The following is a 14,558-nucleotide window of genomic DNA, read 5'->3' as shown; positions in this document are numbered from 1 at the left end:
TTAACCGATGCTTTCTGCTCGAGGGATTTTTTTTTTACTCCTCTAAAATCGTTTCCCCGTCTTCCTGTTCTTGCTGCACTTGTCAGACTGGGCTCTGACAAAGCGCCCCAGTGCGTGTCCTGCACAAGAAGGTTTCAGTCTTCACTTAGTGGCCAGTAATTGTGTTCATTATGTTTCAGTGGAAAGTTCAAGACATCTGACTGACGTATGTCATCAACCCACTTCAGCCCCAACTCCAGCTATATATAAGATCCTGGAGAAATCCCCAATGCTCTTGCTTTGTGCATCCTCTCTCTCTCTCTCTCTCTCTCCTTCCCTCCTTCCATCCCTCCCTCCCACAGCACCAGTTGCAGGTGAGTGCATTGACTTACAAACTAACTTCCTTGGTTTTGATGCAAGTTGTTCACCCAAATGTCAGAGGATTGCTCATGCAATCATTACCTCCAGATCTAGTTTGATCTGTCGGGCACTTTTTTTTTTGGGGGGGGAGGGGGGGGAGGGGGTTGAATTGTAGTTAAAATAGTGTTTTCCCACCTCATCTCTTTGTTTCCCAGTTGTTTTATTGTGGGTGTGTACCTTAACCTCTCTGGTGTCTTGTCTTCTGCTGCTGTTGATCCAGTTATCCAGTTGATGTCTAATGAATCCTCATCGCCTGTGCATCCTCGAACTGTAGGGTTTTTTTTTAAAAAATTCTCTCCCACAGTTGGTCTTTGATCAGCCGCTTCATAACCAGCTCCTGCCTTAGATCCCGAGCGCTATGTGTCGCAAGGATTTGTGCAAAGAGAGTCCCAGTGCAACCCCAGCCTGAGTTCCGTGGTGATCAGTTGCAAAAGTCCCCAGGTTTCTGGGGTATCAGTGACTAGTGAATGGACCAGCCCTCTCTCTCTCTCTCTCCCTGCCTCCCTGCCTCCCTCCCTCCATCTCTTTCTGGCACTTATTTAGATCCACGTTCAAATAATCTGTGAAGCTTCTGAACCCAGGCTGCAAGGTCCTGGATCAGTTGCACCCTCTGTCCAGAGGAGAGAGGAGCAGAGAAAGCTGAGGTGGGGTGAGGGCAGAAACAGCACTAGAGATATAACCCTAACCCTAACTCTGGTTATTTATACCAATGGACTCCCAAGTTCAAACCTTTGTTACTGAACGGAGGATGTGCCAGCAATGACACTTCCAATGTGCTTCATTGAGCATGTTTCTAATTCAGTTATTTTAGTAATAATAATAATAATGCATAATAATTGATGCACTTAAATCAAGCTTACTTGTGTATGAATTGATAAGGGCATACAATTATCATGTTCATACCTCCTTATTTTCAGAAACCCTGTGGGCTGCTTGTGAGTTGGGATAACTATGTGCAAATACGCACTGATTTCCTGAATAATGTCATTAACAACCGGCATAAAGGATTAAAATGTACAGTCACTTCACTTTACAATATATCCTGTGAAGCGCTTTGAACCGTCTCAACAATTTGATAACATCAAATGCAATGTTTATTATTCTTACTATTGACTCATCTGTGATTCTTCTCATTGGTTGTTAAATGAAGGACACTTATAATTCTCTCTATGCCTTTACACACGGTTAACACATCCCACAAATAACCCCACTGTCTTGATCAGAAAAGATAAGTGGCCAGACTGTGGCTGACAATAGAACAGCTAAAATGAGCGCGTAACGTTCATCATTGTCAAAGTGGCATCGTGTGTCAATGGCACAATTACTTTGGCACTCCAGACAAACTTATTCACTGTATTGCAATGTTTGGTAGGACTTTTTTTGTGTAAACAAAGGATTTCTATTATTTTTGAATTTCCTTATTCCCTCAGTTTGCCTAGAAGACCATCGCACCATTTTGATGGGTAAACTCTGTAACTCATGGCCATCCATGAATCAGCAGCAAGGACACAAGAGCGCGAAGCTGGCTGCTATATACATGATCATGCTACTTCTGTCTGTGAATGCCAGAGCTGCCCAGAGCAGAGGCTTGAGCCATCAGATCGACAACAGAAGTAAGTACAATACCTCAAAAAAGCAAGTACTACTCAAGTCTACTGGAAGGTTACTCATTGTGTCTAATTGAATACAACAACAAAAAATACCTTTGTGAGGCTCCTCTCACATCAGGAGGAAGTCTCAAGGCTCTGAATACAAGCAGTTCGGAAGTAAGGTAGTAATGAGCATTGGAAGGCAAAATCAAACTTTTAATAACTTTATAAGATCAGCATCAGTTAGCAGGCTGTTGTGTATGTTCTCAGTTCAGCATATGCATGATACTAGGTGAGAGAGATTGAGATAAATGAGTATAAACCAAAACCAAAAAAACAAAAATAAAAAATTGGTCATTTTCAATCTACGACTGTTTGTGGGACATTGCTGTGCGCAATTGGCTGCCGCGTTCGCCCACAAATATACAGTCAATTCACTTTACAGTGAAGCGCTTTGGGACGTCCTCCCGACGTGAAAAGCGCTATATCAAATGCAAGATTATAAGGATTATTATAAATCCTGCATCCTTCACTCTACTGCTAGAAGATATTGCATTGTTTGATACTGAATAAAGTAAAATATATCCAGATCTCAATGACTTCAACACTGGGTTATTTGAGATGACTTGGAACTTGAAAAGGTTCCAGAAATATAATCAGATTGACTGGACTCAGTGACATCTCAATAATAAAAGATGACTATAGTTTGCCCATTCTTTCCTTGAAACTCAAGAAATGTTTTGCTCACATTAGATTTAGGAATCGAGGAGCTGAAACCAGTTTAGTGTCAGAACTCAAATGCACTTATTCATACCTTGCAAAAACCCCTCTATTCCCACCCTCACCAGACATCTTGATTCCTTAAACGTATTATTATAAAATCTTTGCATTTGAAATAGCACCTTATCCCATCGTAGAAAAGTCTCAAAGTGATTTACAGGATTATTACTATTTAGTGAGGTGATTGTATAATTGTTGGTGAATGCATTAGCTCCGGCTTCTGTTTCACTCCTTAAACATTCAGGTCACTGGAGAAAGAGGAAGTCCCATTCATTCTCTCAGTCTCAAAGATGAATAATGGTCTGGTGTTTCACAACAACAACAACAACAACAAGATTCCATTTATAGAGCGCCTTTCACGTCGGGAGGACATCCCAAGGCGCTGTACAGTTGGGTCAGGACCCGAGCAGGGGGGAAATGGTCAGGGTGAGGGGAGGGAAGGGAGGGAGCGAGGAGGGGGTAGAGAGTCGAGAGGGGAGCTGAAGGCACGGTCAAAGAGAAAGGTCTTGAGACCGGCCTTGAAGGAGGAAAGGGAGGAAGCGGCGAAGGCACTGGGGGATAGAGTTCCAGAGCCCAGGAGCTGAGAGGCTGAAGGCCTGGCCACTGATGGTAGGGCGGTTGGGGCGGGGGATGTGGAGCAGACCGGAGCCAGAGGAACGGAGGGTACGGGCAGGTAGATAGGGGGATAGTAGGTCGGAGAGGTAGGAGGGAGCGAGGCCGTGAATGGCCTTGTAGGTGAGGATGAGGATCTTGTATTCGATCCTCTGGGGGATGGGGAGCCAGTGGAGGCGAGCGAGGGTGGGAGTGATGTGGTCGCGAAGCCTGATGCGGGACAGTACACGAGCTGCAGAGTTCTGAATGACCTGCAGCTTGTGGAGGGAGGTTATTATTCGCACACCACTGTCAGACACAGTTCAAATCTGTTACTGAATTAATAGAATCAGAGGGCGTGTTATTAATGACACCTCTTATAACCTAATGCTTCAATTGACTGGAGGAAGCAGAGATACAGAAATACAAAGAATGAGAGTAAACAGCAGCAGCGCAGAGGCAAGTCGATCTGTATTCTTCAGCATCTAAATTAACATCACTGCCGTTCAAACTATTCTGGAAATCGTTTCAAAATTATATGTCAGAGATATTTTAAAGTTTTTAATGAAAATAAAACGTCTAACTTTTCTCACTTGTACACACTAAATGGCTTCAAAACAACACTTCATCAAATGACTAACCCAACAATGCTCTGTAACTAATTATTCTGTGCTGAGGCTAGTGATAGTTAATGCAAGTAAACCGGTAATTTCTTAATCATTTTAACTTTTCTCTCTATTATAACTTTTCCTGCCTTTCTCAATTTTATTGATACCATTGTGATCCTTTACTTCTTTAACTTTCTTCCCTTGTGCTAGTCAGGCTCCAAATACATTGTCTACATCTGTCACAGCTGCTAGGTTCTTCTTGTTAATATAATGGGTAGGGATGGAAATCTAATGAAGAAGTAGACAAAATTTAACATGCAATTTCGACAGGGAAACTGGCAAACAAATTGAGAAGTACATTTATTGGGGAACAATTGTAGACCATTGCAATGGAAGAGATCACCAATAATTCTTTAATACATTTCCTCTTCCCGAGTACCCTACACAGTGCTGTGTGCACAGTCAATTCAGAACATAAGCATTCTGTTGAAGGAATCCACTAACTAGAGAAAGAAGACCTTCAAAGGGGGAACCAGGACTGAAGTGTATGAGGCTCCATGACACAACTCACTTGAAAGGCACTATACAAATGAAAGTTGTTGTTGTTGTAATAACACATTATTAAATGCACAAGGTACTAGGTTATTTCTTTATTTTGCTCAAGACACATACTTCATTCAGTTTGTTTGCCTGATATCAAGTTACACAGCAGAACAGAGGTAACCAGTTAAATCATCCCCATTAAAAGCGTATTCGCTTTCAATCATCCTGCCATGCTACTTGGTCATGGAAGGCAGAGATAGCTTAATTTAGAGGTCTATACTGTGCATAAATTTTACACAAAAAAAACTTGCTTCAAATAGACGTGTTTTGTTTTTGCTGAGCGTTCAATTACATTGGCCTTGACTTGCAGATTCAGAAATTGACCCTTTCTGGTATGTGGATCGTGGAGTGCGACCAATAGGCCGGTTTGGGAAAAGACAGGTGAAAAGCAACAGGAGCCCGAGACCGGCTGTGAATAATCTGGAGTGGATTCTGAGTGCCTTGAGAGAAGAGGATGCATTCAACTCTGACCAGCAGCAAGGGGGGGAAGACACTTACTGACACGCTCGGCATCTGAAAGGCAAAGGCAGGATTCCTTCCCTACCTCACTCTTTGTATCTGTCTACTTGACAATGTGCTTCTCAACTTGGTCTTTGTAACATCAAAAAACAGATCTCTAATTACAGTACGTGATGACCACTGATTGCTTATTCGTGTCTTAATGGCATTCTATTTCAATAATTTAAACATGTAATATTGTGTTTCCAAAACATTGGTGTTACTTTAAAGATCTTACTTTATTTTTTAATGCTTTTGTAACAAACATTAATATCCAAACCATATTAAATAAACAAAAAGGAAATCTCACAGAGTTGTCAAAACCAGATTTAATTGTGGACTTATCCATTCATTTTTCAAAAACATTGAAGGCGAGTAACAATTTATTTTAAAGGCATCTCATAAAGCTTGTAGCAGCACTTTAAAAGGCATTCCCAAATTACTGTTAATTTTATATATTAACACATTATTCAGTGCCCTATGAGAAATACAGCAAGGCCTTTAAAGTCAATTGAAGGGGCATTAGCTTCGTAAATAGTTTTGAACATTTGCATTTGCAAAATTTATGTAATGTGTCATGTGAATGTGGACAAACAGGAAAAGGTTCACCCCCCCTGATCATTAAGACACTGGACCCTGAAGGTCAGCTACAATAAGATGCCGCCTCTGCCAGTGCTAATCAAAACCTTTGTATTTTCTATAGTGGTTTCTTTCATTTCAATTCTATAAAGTATATCCTGCATTTAAAATGCTCCCTTAAGCTCACAATCTGTATGCTCCTTCGTGTACTGCAATGACTGTTCAGTGTACAACTAGTGTCTTTATGCCATAGCTTCAAATCAAGCCTTTAATCCTGCTGACAAGTCAATATAAGCAAAATAAAGACTGTCACCTTAAAGTTGGGCTCAGAGGAATTCTGAAAGATAATGTGCAGCCATCACAAAAAAAAGTCAGCACAATATTATCGGCACACTTCCCAAAGCAGTCGTTAAGTAAACCACTGTCATTCAATGGCGCAAAGGAGTTTCTACACCAAATATTTCTTTATTCTAAATATTATGACAAAATCCAAAGGATGTTTAACAATCAAATGTGAAAATAGATGAACTTTTTCACTTTGCTTCAGAAGAATTGACTTGAAGAAGACTTAAGCACAACAGTTAAACACTAATACACTAATGTCCTTTAAAATAAAATATTATTGAAATAATATTTGTGCTTGTTCTGTACAAATATGGGGCTATTGCCTTTCTTGCCCATTCATGCATTGAACCCTTGGACTGACTAGCAGCACATGCTGGAAGTTGAAACATTAAATATACGGTACTTTGAATGTAACACCGATATGTAAATCAGAAATACTCAAATGCTGATGTTTTTCTGTCTTGATGAATGGAAAAGTATTTGTTTGCCTTCTTGCTATTTGTGCATCTTTTCCTTTCTGTTACACAGCAAGCTTTTAAATATAAATCTATCTAAAGTGCATTTTTAAATGTAGTTGTTTGTTGTATTCTATCATCGTTGGGGATTTTCAGTGTAACATTGTGTACTGAAGAACATAATAATAATAATAATAATCCTTGCATTTGATATAACGCTTTTCACTTCTTCTAGTCGTCTCAAAGCGCTTCACAGAATATACTGTAAAGTGAATTGACTGTATATTTGTGGGCGAAATGCGGCAAAACATTGTCAGTAATTGCACAGTATTAAGAGTCAAGGCTTAGAGACTCCAGGGTATGCAATGCTGCAGTTTAACCAACTAAAACTGCTTACCATTGAGGGAGCACTGTCTGGCAAGCTTCCCACTGCTTGTCCCTACAACCTGTAAGAGCTTTGGCTTAGAGAGTTAACGGGAAATGAGTGGGAAGAATATCTGTCCCCAGTAGCTGGTCTGCCCCTCCAAGTCCTGCCGATGAGCCAGGCTTGCTGATCTGTCAAAAGTACACTGAATAGTGTGGACCCTCCTGGCTCAGGAGTCGGACTACTGAAGCACCAGAGATGGTCAAATTGATTCTGATGTCCTATTGCACAGCACTTCGGAGCAATTCAGCCCTGCTTAGACTCCCTCCCCTCAGAGAAAACCAGGATTCTTTTCCAGTAGCTTATAATCCCTCTAGTTTTACCCAGTTAGACCATTTTCTCTTAAAATTTCTCTAAAAATAAGATTGCGGAAAATTCTTAAATACAGCCTTAATTTGGAAGCTGATTTTCTGCAGTTCTTAAAATATATGGCCTTCCAAAATACTAATAATAATCCTTAATAATTATAATAATCCTTGCACTTGATATAGTATCTTAACACGTCATCGAGAAGTCTCAAAGCGCTTCACAGAATATACAACAACTTGCATTTATATAGCACCCTTCACACAGGGTAGCTTCCCGGAGCGCATACAGTCAATATACTATAAAATGAATTGACTGTATATTTTGTGGGCGAAAGACAGCAGCCTATTGCACATAGCAGTGTCCCACAAACAGTCGTGGATTGAGTGACCAAATTGTTATTTTATTTATTTGTTTATTTATGAAGGGATTAATACCCCCAGAAAGTGATCTGCCAGGTCCCTACTTACTGCTCGGTAAACAGAGGCATGTGGAGCTCCTTCTCTTCCTATTTTCAGGTATCTGTTGAAGACCTTTCTCTTCGACCGCGCCTTTGGTCAACTTCCTCCCCCTCCCCCTGGCTCAGCCCCGGGATCCGTTACTGTGAAGCGCTCTGAGACGCCGTCCGGCGTGGAGGGCGCTATATAAATCCAAGTTGTTGTTGTTGTAAGGAAACTTGCCTAAGGTTTCGCCCCACCCAGGAATCAAGCCCAAGTCCTCTTGCTAGTGAGGCGAATGCTCTAACCACTAAGCTACAGGACTCCACAAATATTATTAGGACTCTATAATATTCAATCTAAGAATTTTCCCCAATTCTACACTATTTTAAATTTTACAGAATAGGACTATGTAGAAATTTAGCCCTCTGATCTCTATTCAGTCACATTTTCTGGAAGGTGCAAATGAATAGATTTTGGGTGTGGACATGCTGTGGCTGGTCAAACATTTATATAGAACTTTTCACACGGGTAACATCTCATAGCACTTAACAGTGGTGAAGTTTGATGCCGAGTCGGGGAGAATGGGGAAATGATCATGGAAACGGTCGAAGAGGAAGGTCTTCAGGTGAGATCTGAAGATGGGCAAGGAGGGGGCAATGTGGAAGGATTGAAGTAAAGAGTTCCATAGTTTGGGGACATAGTAGCTAAAAGCATGGCCACTGATGGTGAAACATAGGTGAATAGGGATGTGCAGGAGGCCGGAGCCAGTTGAGGGGGAGGGTATAGGAGTGGGGTGTAAACAAGTAGTAGAGGTAGGGAGATGCTAGGGAGTGAAGTGATTTGTGGAGTGATAGCCTGCCAGCACTCACTGTCAGCACTCACACATAAATAACGGTCACTTGAACAGATCGCTGTTCAAGGAAGATGCCTGGTGCACGTGTAACTGTGTCTCTGTAAAAAGAAAAGTGAGTTAAATCGTATCACAGGAGGAGGAAGAGTTTTGTCTGGCAAGTTTTCCCGCTGCTTGTCCAGCTAGGACCACCTTACCGGTTAGGGCTTTGGCTTGAAGAGTTAACAGGAGCTGATGGGATGACTCCCTGCCCCCAGTAACTGGTCTGCCATAAAAACAACTAGAAGAGACAAACCTACAGGAAAAATATGTAATTAAACAACAACAAGGATCAACAATGTTCATCTTCTGCCTCTTTTGGATTGATTCTGAACAGTGTTGCTGTAGTGTAATAGGCAGTGAATACAGGACTACAGGTGGGGTTAAAAACTAAAGACGGGAAGTTCTTCATAATGAAGATTTCCATAAAGGAACCCACCAAATCTCAGAGTCTGTTCTCTTCCCAAAGCCTTAAAATAACCCTCATTCCCACATGTAAAGATGGAGAAGTGTACAGTATACACCTTGGGAACAAAGAAGCTCTATTTTACCTAGATGTCAACTGTGGTCTAACTTAGACCAGCAGTTCTCCTTGCTAGAAATTTTCTTTCACTGTATTTACTCTGAAAACAGTGGAAACCATGAAAAGTACACCATCAATCTCGGTTGATCTGCACAATGTGGCAGTAAACCATGGTGGAGCTCCTCTGCTGAGACCACCTGGAGAACCAGTTTCAACAGGGATTGGATTTCAGAGTTCTCCGCACTCTGTTTCCTGCCTCCCAACCAATTACCAATCCATTAACACCGAAGAGGAAAAAAGGACTGCAGGATTACTGACTGGAAGACTGCGCTGGTGAGAAGGGAGCTGAGCAGGGTGGGGAGGGGGAAAAAGGTTACTGAAACGATAGTCAAAAACTTAAAAGTCTTAAGGTGGACTTTAAAGATAAAGAGGAGGGACCCTGGGAGGGAAAAATGACCAAAAACACAAAGATAGCAAACTGTATGTACATCCACTTTTATTTTCTGAGCCCATTTTTTAAAACATGTTACAATACTTGATTATTGATACAGACTTTGATTAGAAATATATGGCACATTATTAAAACATCTCTTCTCACAGATAGTATGGCATTCCTTCAACATTCACAGATACTTTAGTACATGGGATGAACTTTTTTTTAATGTTTTCTATTTTTTAAATCTCCAGAAAAAACATCACGAGCAACGTAAGATATATCTCAATGCCGTGCTTCATTCAGTGGATTGCATTTGAAATGTATTAACACCCAAGTAGATAAAATGACCACATGATAGCTCAGGCTACATCATTGATCAGAGGGTTCTGTTTGTCAGAACTAAGCAAAACAAAATTGACATAGAAACTCCTTATACTTCTTCCATTACATTCAAACTTATCTTTACTAACAATCGCTTGTTAATTCAGTTTATAATCATTTACAAAATAGAAATCTCCCAGCCCCTTAGTATATCCTGTACAATATCATGACTTCTGTGCTTTCAGTGATGATCGTGTCAATTTCTTTCTTACAGATTTGTTTTTAACTGTAAGACACCAGTGATGATCAATTCCCTCTTGCCCCCCATACCCTTCCTCTTTAAGAAAGAGGACAGCATCACATGTAAATGATGCAGCTATCATCGGCAGAAATTGCCCATGAGGTCTGACCATCTGACCTAATGTACCCTCCGGGACATATATGCAGTGTGCAGTTTGTAATCCATTTTATTTAGGAGCAACCGTTATACCTGTCACAATAATTCACGTCAGAACACAATCATCCTTAATAACCAACATTGAGTTCAAAAATATCAATGCATCACTAACACATCAGTAATTAGCAGCAGGAAGAATAGCCTTTGCCAGCTTTGTTTGTTAGTGGTAAGTGAAGGAGACTATGAGATCTTGCAAAGCTGGGATCAGAGGGCACATAATTCTGAGCAGTGAGAAACATATTTGTGTGAAGTCTCACACAGTCTTAGGTCTCGTACTTGAGACTATTATTTGCTCTTTCCTTTTGGCATTCTGTTAGGATTAAAGTAGGATTTTTTGGGGTTTTCTATCAAAATCAATGTTCAGCTTTCCTATGAGGTGCAGTAGAACATATTAAACAAGAATTTCACCCAAACTAAAAATATTAGAGATGTCTTGCAAGCATAGAAATAAAATGAATTAGTTTGGCTGTCAACTAAATGTTCAATTCAACTGCAAGTTTTCTAACAAGCCATTTGTTCCACAAAACTTTTGCTATTAAGATATAGCAAAAACTATGTGTAACATGTAGGGATTCACAGAGGAAATGCTGGTTATTTAGGAGGCAATTTTGTCAGTGGTACTTGGTGGTGATGCCAGTAAAGCGCTTTTAGATCCCAAATAATAATAAATTATGATCCTTGTATTTGGTATGAGTCCTTATTGCATTGAAGCATCTCAAAGAGCTTCACAGAGTTTTCTGTAAAGTCAAGATTGTGTATTTGTAGGCAAATGCAGCAGCTAATTTGCCTAAAAGCAGCTAGGAAGTGAATAACATAGAATTAAGACTAAATGCTACAGCATGGAAATAGGCATACAGTCCAACCAAATGCCAGTGTTTATACTCCACCCCTCCTAATCCCACTCCAATACCCCTATTTTCCCTTCTCTCTTGTGCATACATCAAAGTTTCTTTATAAATACTGTATGTTGATTCTTTTGCTTAAACCATAGTTTTCAGCAGTGAGTGATCAGTTTTAATCGCAGAATTGTTGTCCAGGATAACTCTCCTTCTCTTTTTAAATAGTATCATGGGTTCTATATTATCTGTATGAACAAGCAGATGGAACTTTGCATTAACATTTCATCTGAAATATGGCACCTCTGACAATGCACTGAAGTATTAGACTAAGTACTAGACTTGCAATCTTTTGACATGGAGGTGAGAATGCTTCCAAATAAGCCAACCGGACACCTCATCAACATGTGTGGCTAGCTCAGTCTGTACATGTGCTGTCTAGTGATTGCTGCAGTTTCAGTCATTTGGGATGAAAAAGTGCTTCTGAGGAAGGCATTGGTGCAGCCTCAGGGTATAAACTGCATTTTCTGCAGGGAATCCCATGTACGCTAAAATTGTAAGGTACGTTTGGCACAAGGAAAATTGGTCATTTCATTGCAGCTTTCCAGCAGTAGATTGGATAATAATAAGAATAATAATTCTTGCATTTAATATAGTGCCTTACTATGTTGTTCAGACTGTTTTACAGGATTTCCTATAAAGACTATGAATTTTGGAAATATGGCAGCCTATTTATGCATAGGAGTGGCCCACAAACAACCATAAAGTGAATGACCAATTTTATCCAGGCATTTTTTGGTCAGGGCACAAGAAGAAAAGCCGTTCTCTTTCAGAATATTGCAATTGAGTCTTTAACATCCACCTGAACAGGATTGGTTTAACATCTCAAAATAAAGTGGGACTAAATATTGAGCTGAAGTGTCTGCTGTGGAATTGCTGCTCTTTCATGCCTACTCTTCCATCATTTCTTTCTGAAACTCGTTTACAGGTTTTCCTTGTCTTTTTTTTGTCCAATTCTATGATTCTGATCTTTGGCCCCACAAGTGAGGCGATTGCTCAATTCTCCTATAACATTTCACAAAACGATTATGTTTCAAAAACAATCGACAAACAACATCCCCCTTTTCAATTTTCAAATCCCAGTTTAAATTAAGCTTGATGGATGGGCAAGTTTGGTATGTATATGCGGATATATATATATAATCTATATTTATGACAGAAACAATTCGGTGCATATAAAAATAAATGTACACACCAAAAATAATTTTTATAATAAATAAAAGACTCAATGATTCACGTGATCGCTCTCAGGACCAATCACTGATGAAATGACCGTGCCTGACAACACAGCGGAGGAGCAGTTTACCCCCAAGTTCTTTTGTCACCAATACAACCTTTCTCCAGTTGCATGAGGTAACATAGTTGACAAATCTCTTACAAAGAACCTCAGTTGGAACGACATCAAGTTTGTGCTACCAAACGGAGATAAATCACGCACATAAAGACCACATGGTTTTGTACAGTAAACAAATAAAAGTGCTTTTCAAATGATACTGATCGATGCTGGGAAGACCCCGCCACCACTCTTAATGGTCTCTTGAAATTAAGGCAAAGAGTTTACTGAGAGTAATGTGCAATCCTGAATTGTCACAGAATGAACCCGGGGAGGTATCCGGTTGGAGTCTACTCAGCTGTGAGATTGTGTGTAGTGGCCGGCTCCCGTCCCAGGGAACGGTTTAACATGGCTGTTGAATCAAGGCACTCAAGTGTACAGCCGCAGGCAGTGAGTTGTCAGCAGAGTGGCTTCCTGCTCTCAGTTTAGCACAGATTTCTGCAGCACAGGACAGAGAATCACTGAGTTATAAAACTATTAATAATCCTTGTATTTGTTAGAGCACCAATAATGTTGAAACTTCTTGACATGCTTCACAGAATTTACTGTAAAGTGTAGGCGAACTATATTTGTAGGTGAACGCAGCAGCCAATTTTGTGCACAGCAATGTCCCAAACAGCCATGAAGTGAATGATTAATTTATCTGGGAGATTGTTGGCCAGGACACTGGGACAAACTTGCTTCTCTTTTGCAATAATACCATGGGATCTTTGATGTACACCTGAACAGGCATATAGGATCTCATTTTAATGACTAACCCAAGGATGGCACCTCCAACAATATAGCACTCCCCAGATATGCACTGGTTTTAAATTGTTTTTCACATTTATAGCAGACCCAGATTTCATTTACCAACATAGGATTATGCAGATCACTACTGGTGGGCTCATTCTCAATTGTTTGTATTGGTTTGGCAGAGGTTGTGATGCAGGAATATCATTACTTCTTTTAGACATCATTTGTAACATTAACATAAACTAAATGGAGATTACAGCTACTTGTCAGGGGAAGATGCTGTGTGATATGCTAAGTACCCCAAAGCACACTTTGGGGTCCCCAAGCCTTAGCTCTTGCCAACCTGCGCCCAGTACTTTCCGGAATTAGGTAAGCAGGATGCATGCTTCCAGGGAGAGAGTGCGCATTTCATTCCAACAATATATCTCTGGGATTTCCATGTGTAGGTGGGATGCATGGAAACTTCAGCTTGGTTTGGATACTCTTAAGCATGGTGATGGGTTTCCGCATGTGTCAGACACCCAGCTGACCAAAATAAAATGCTATGCGATGAGATAATTCTCAAATGGAGAGAAAGAAAATGTAATTAAAATGCATCATTAAAAACTGATTTTACACCCCTACCCCAAATGAGGAGGACTGGTTCATCCATTGGTACTGATGATTTAGTATTGGTACCTATTTGTTAATCATGCAGGAGTGGGGCTGCCATTATTCCCAGGCACAAGTACACTGCTTCACTAAATACTGATTTAAGAGTAGAATGGATACTTAAACATTTCAGGACAAACAACAAATAGAAGCTGGTCATTCTCTGCAGCATGTTAATGGTAAACCAGAATTCTCCACTGATTTTTGGGTTGGAAAGTCATTTTTTCCCAATGCTTAAAAGTATCAACAGCGTTTTGAATGAAGAAGGGCTTTCAGCTCATGCAATCTCATTTCTGCAGAATACCCACCCTACCGTCCATCTATTAAAGCATTAAAATGTTTCCTCAAAAAAGACCAAAGAAACAAGTTAGTGCTTCAGGTGGCAGCAGCGACTGAGATTCAAGTCAAAGTCTAAGTGTGCTTCTTCTGTGAGTAGTGCCATACTGAGAAACAGAGTTGAAACATGGAGCAAATCTATGAGGTACAATGCCCCAGTACAGCACATGCAGAATCTGCCAATGCTTCACATGCTCAGTAACAGTAGATTGCAAGAACTGGAAAAGCTTACTGCTGGATTAGTAACAGTGCTTGCATCTCCCTTCGGCATTTGTGGTGGAGGAGCTTCTTGGAACATGCCATTCCTGTGGAATGTCCTGATGGATACGACAGGAACATTGTTAACCACGTCTCCTGTGAAATT

At 40.4% G+C, this 14,558-nt stretch overlaps 2 protein-coding genes across 2 annotated transcripts in view; one reads left to right on the top strand and one right to left on the bottom strand.

Annotated features, from left to right (window-relative positions):
- The first annotated feature begins 333 nt into the window (after nt 1–333).
- On the top strand, nt 334–5,183 carry LOC103180829 (prolactin-releasing peptide). The gene is made up of 3 exons (XM_007896884.1): nt 334–353; nt 1,830–2,012; nt 4,881–5,183. The coding sequence occupies exons 2-3, from the start codon at nt 1,859–1,861 to the stop codon at nt 5,069–5,071; spliced, it is 345 nt and encodes a 114-aa protein (XP_007895075.1). The 5' UTR covers nt 334–353; nt 1,830–1,858; the 3' UTR covers nt 5,072–5,183.
- A 9,198-nt stretch (nt 5,184–14,381) lies between these two features.
- myripb (myosin VIIA and Rab interacting protein b) overlaps nt 14,382–14,558 on the bottom strand; it is a 230,568-nt gene continuing 230,391 nt past the window's right edge. Inside the window, exon 17 of the mRNA XM_007896883.2 lies at nt 14,382–14,548. Coding sequence (XP_007895074.2) covers nt 14,382–14,548 — 167 coding nt within the window. The remainder of the gene's footprint in view (nt 14,549–14,558) is intronic.

This window comes from Callorhinchus milii, unplaced genomic scaffold, assembly GCF_018977255.1.
Source record: "Callorhinchus milii isolate IMCB2004 unplaced genomic scaffold, IMCB_Cmil_1.0 Scaffold2, whole genome shotgun sequence".
NCBI lineage: Eukaryota > Metazoa > Chordata > Chondrichthyes > Chimaeriformes > Callorhinchidae > Callorhinchus > Callorhinchus milii.
This window is presented reverse-complemented; position numbering and strand designations above follow the sequence as displayed.

Coding starts and splice junctions, on each gene's coding strand:
- LOC103180829 (XM_007896884.1), top strand. CDS start 1,859: ATGGGTAAACTCTGTAACTCATGGCCATCCATGAATCAGCAGCAAGGA. Junction 2,013..4,880: donor CCATCAGATCGACAACAGAA/GTAAGTACAATA, acceptor CTTGACTTGCAG/ATTCAGAAATTGACCCTTTC.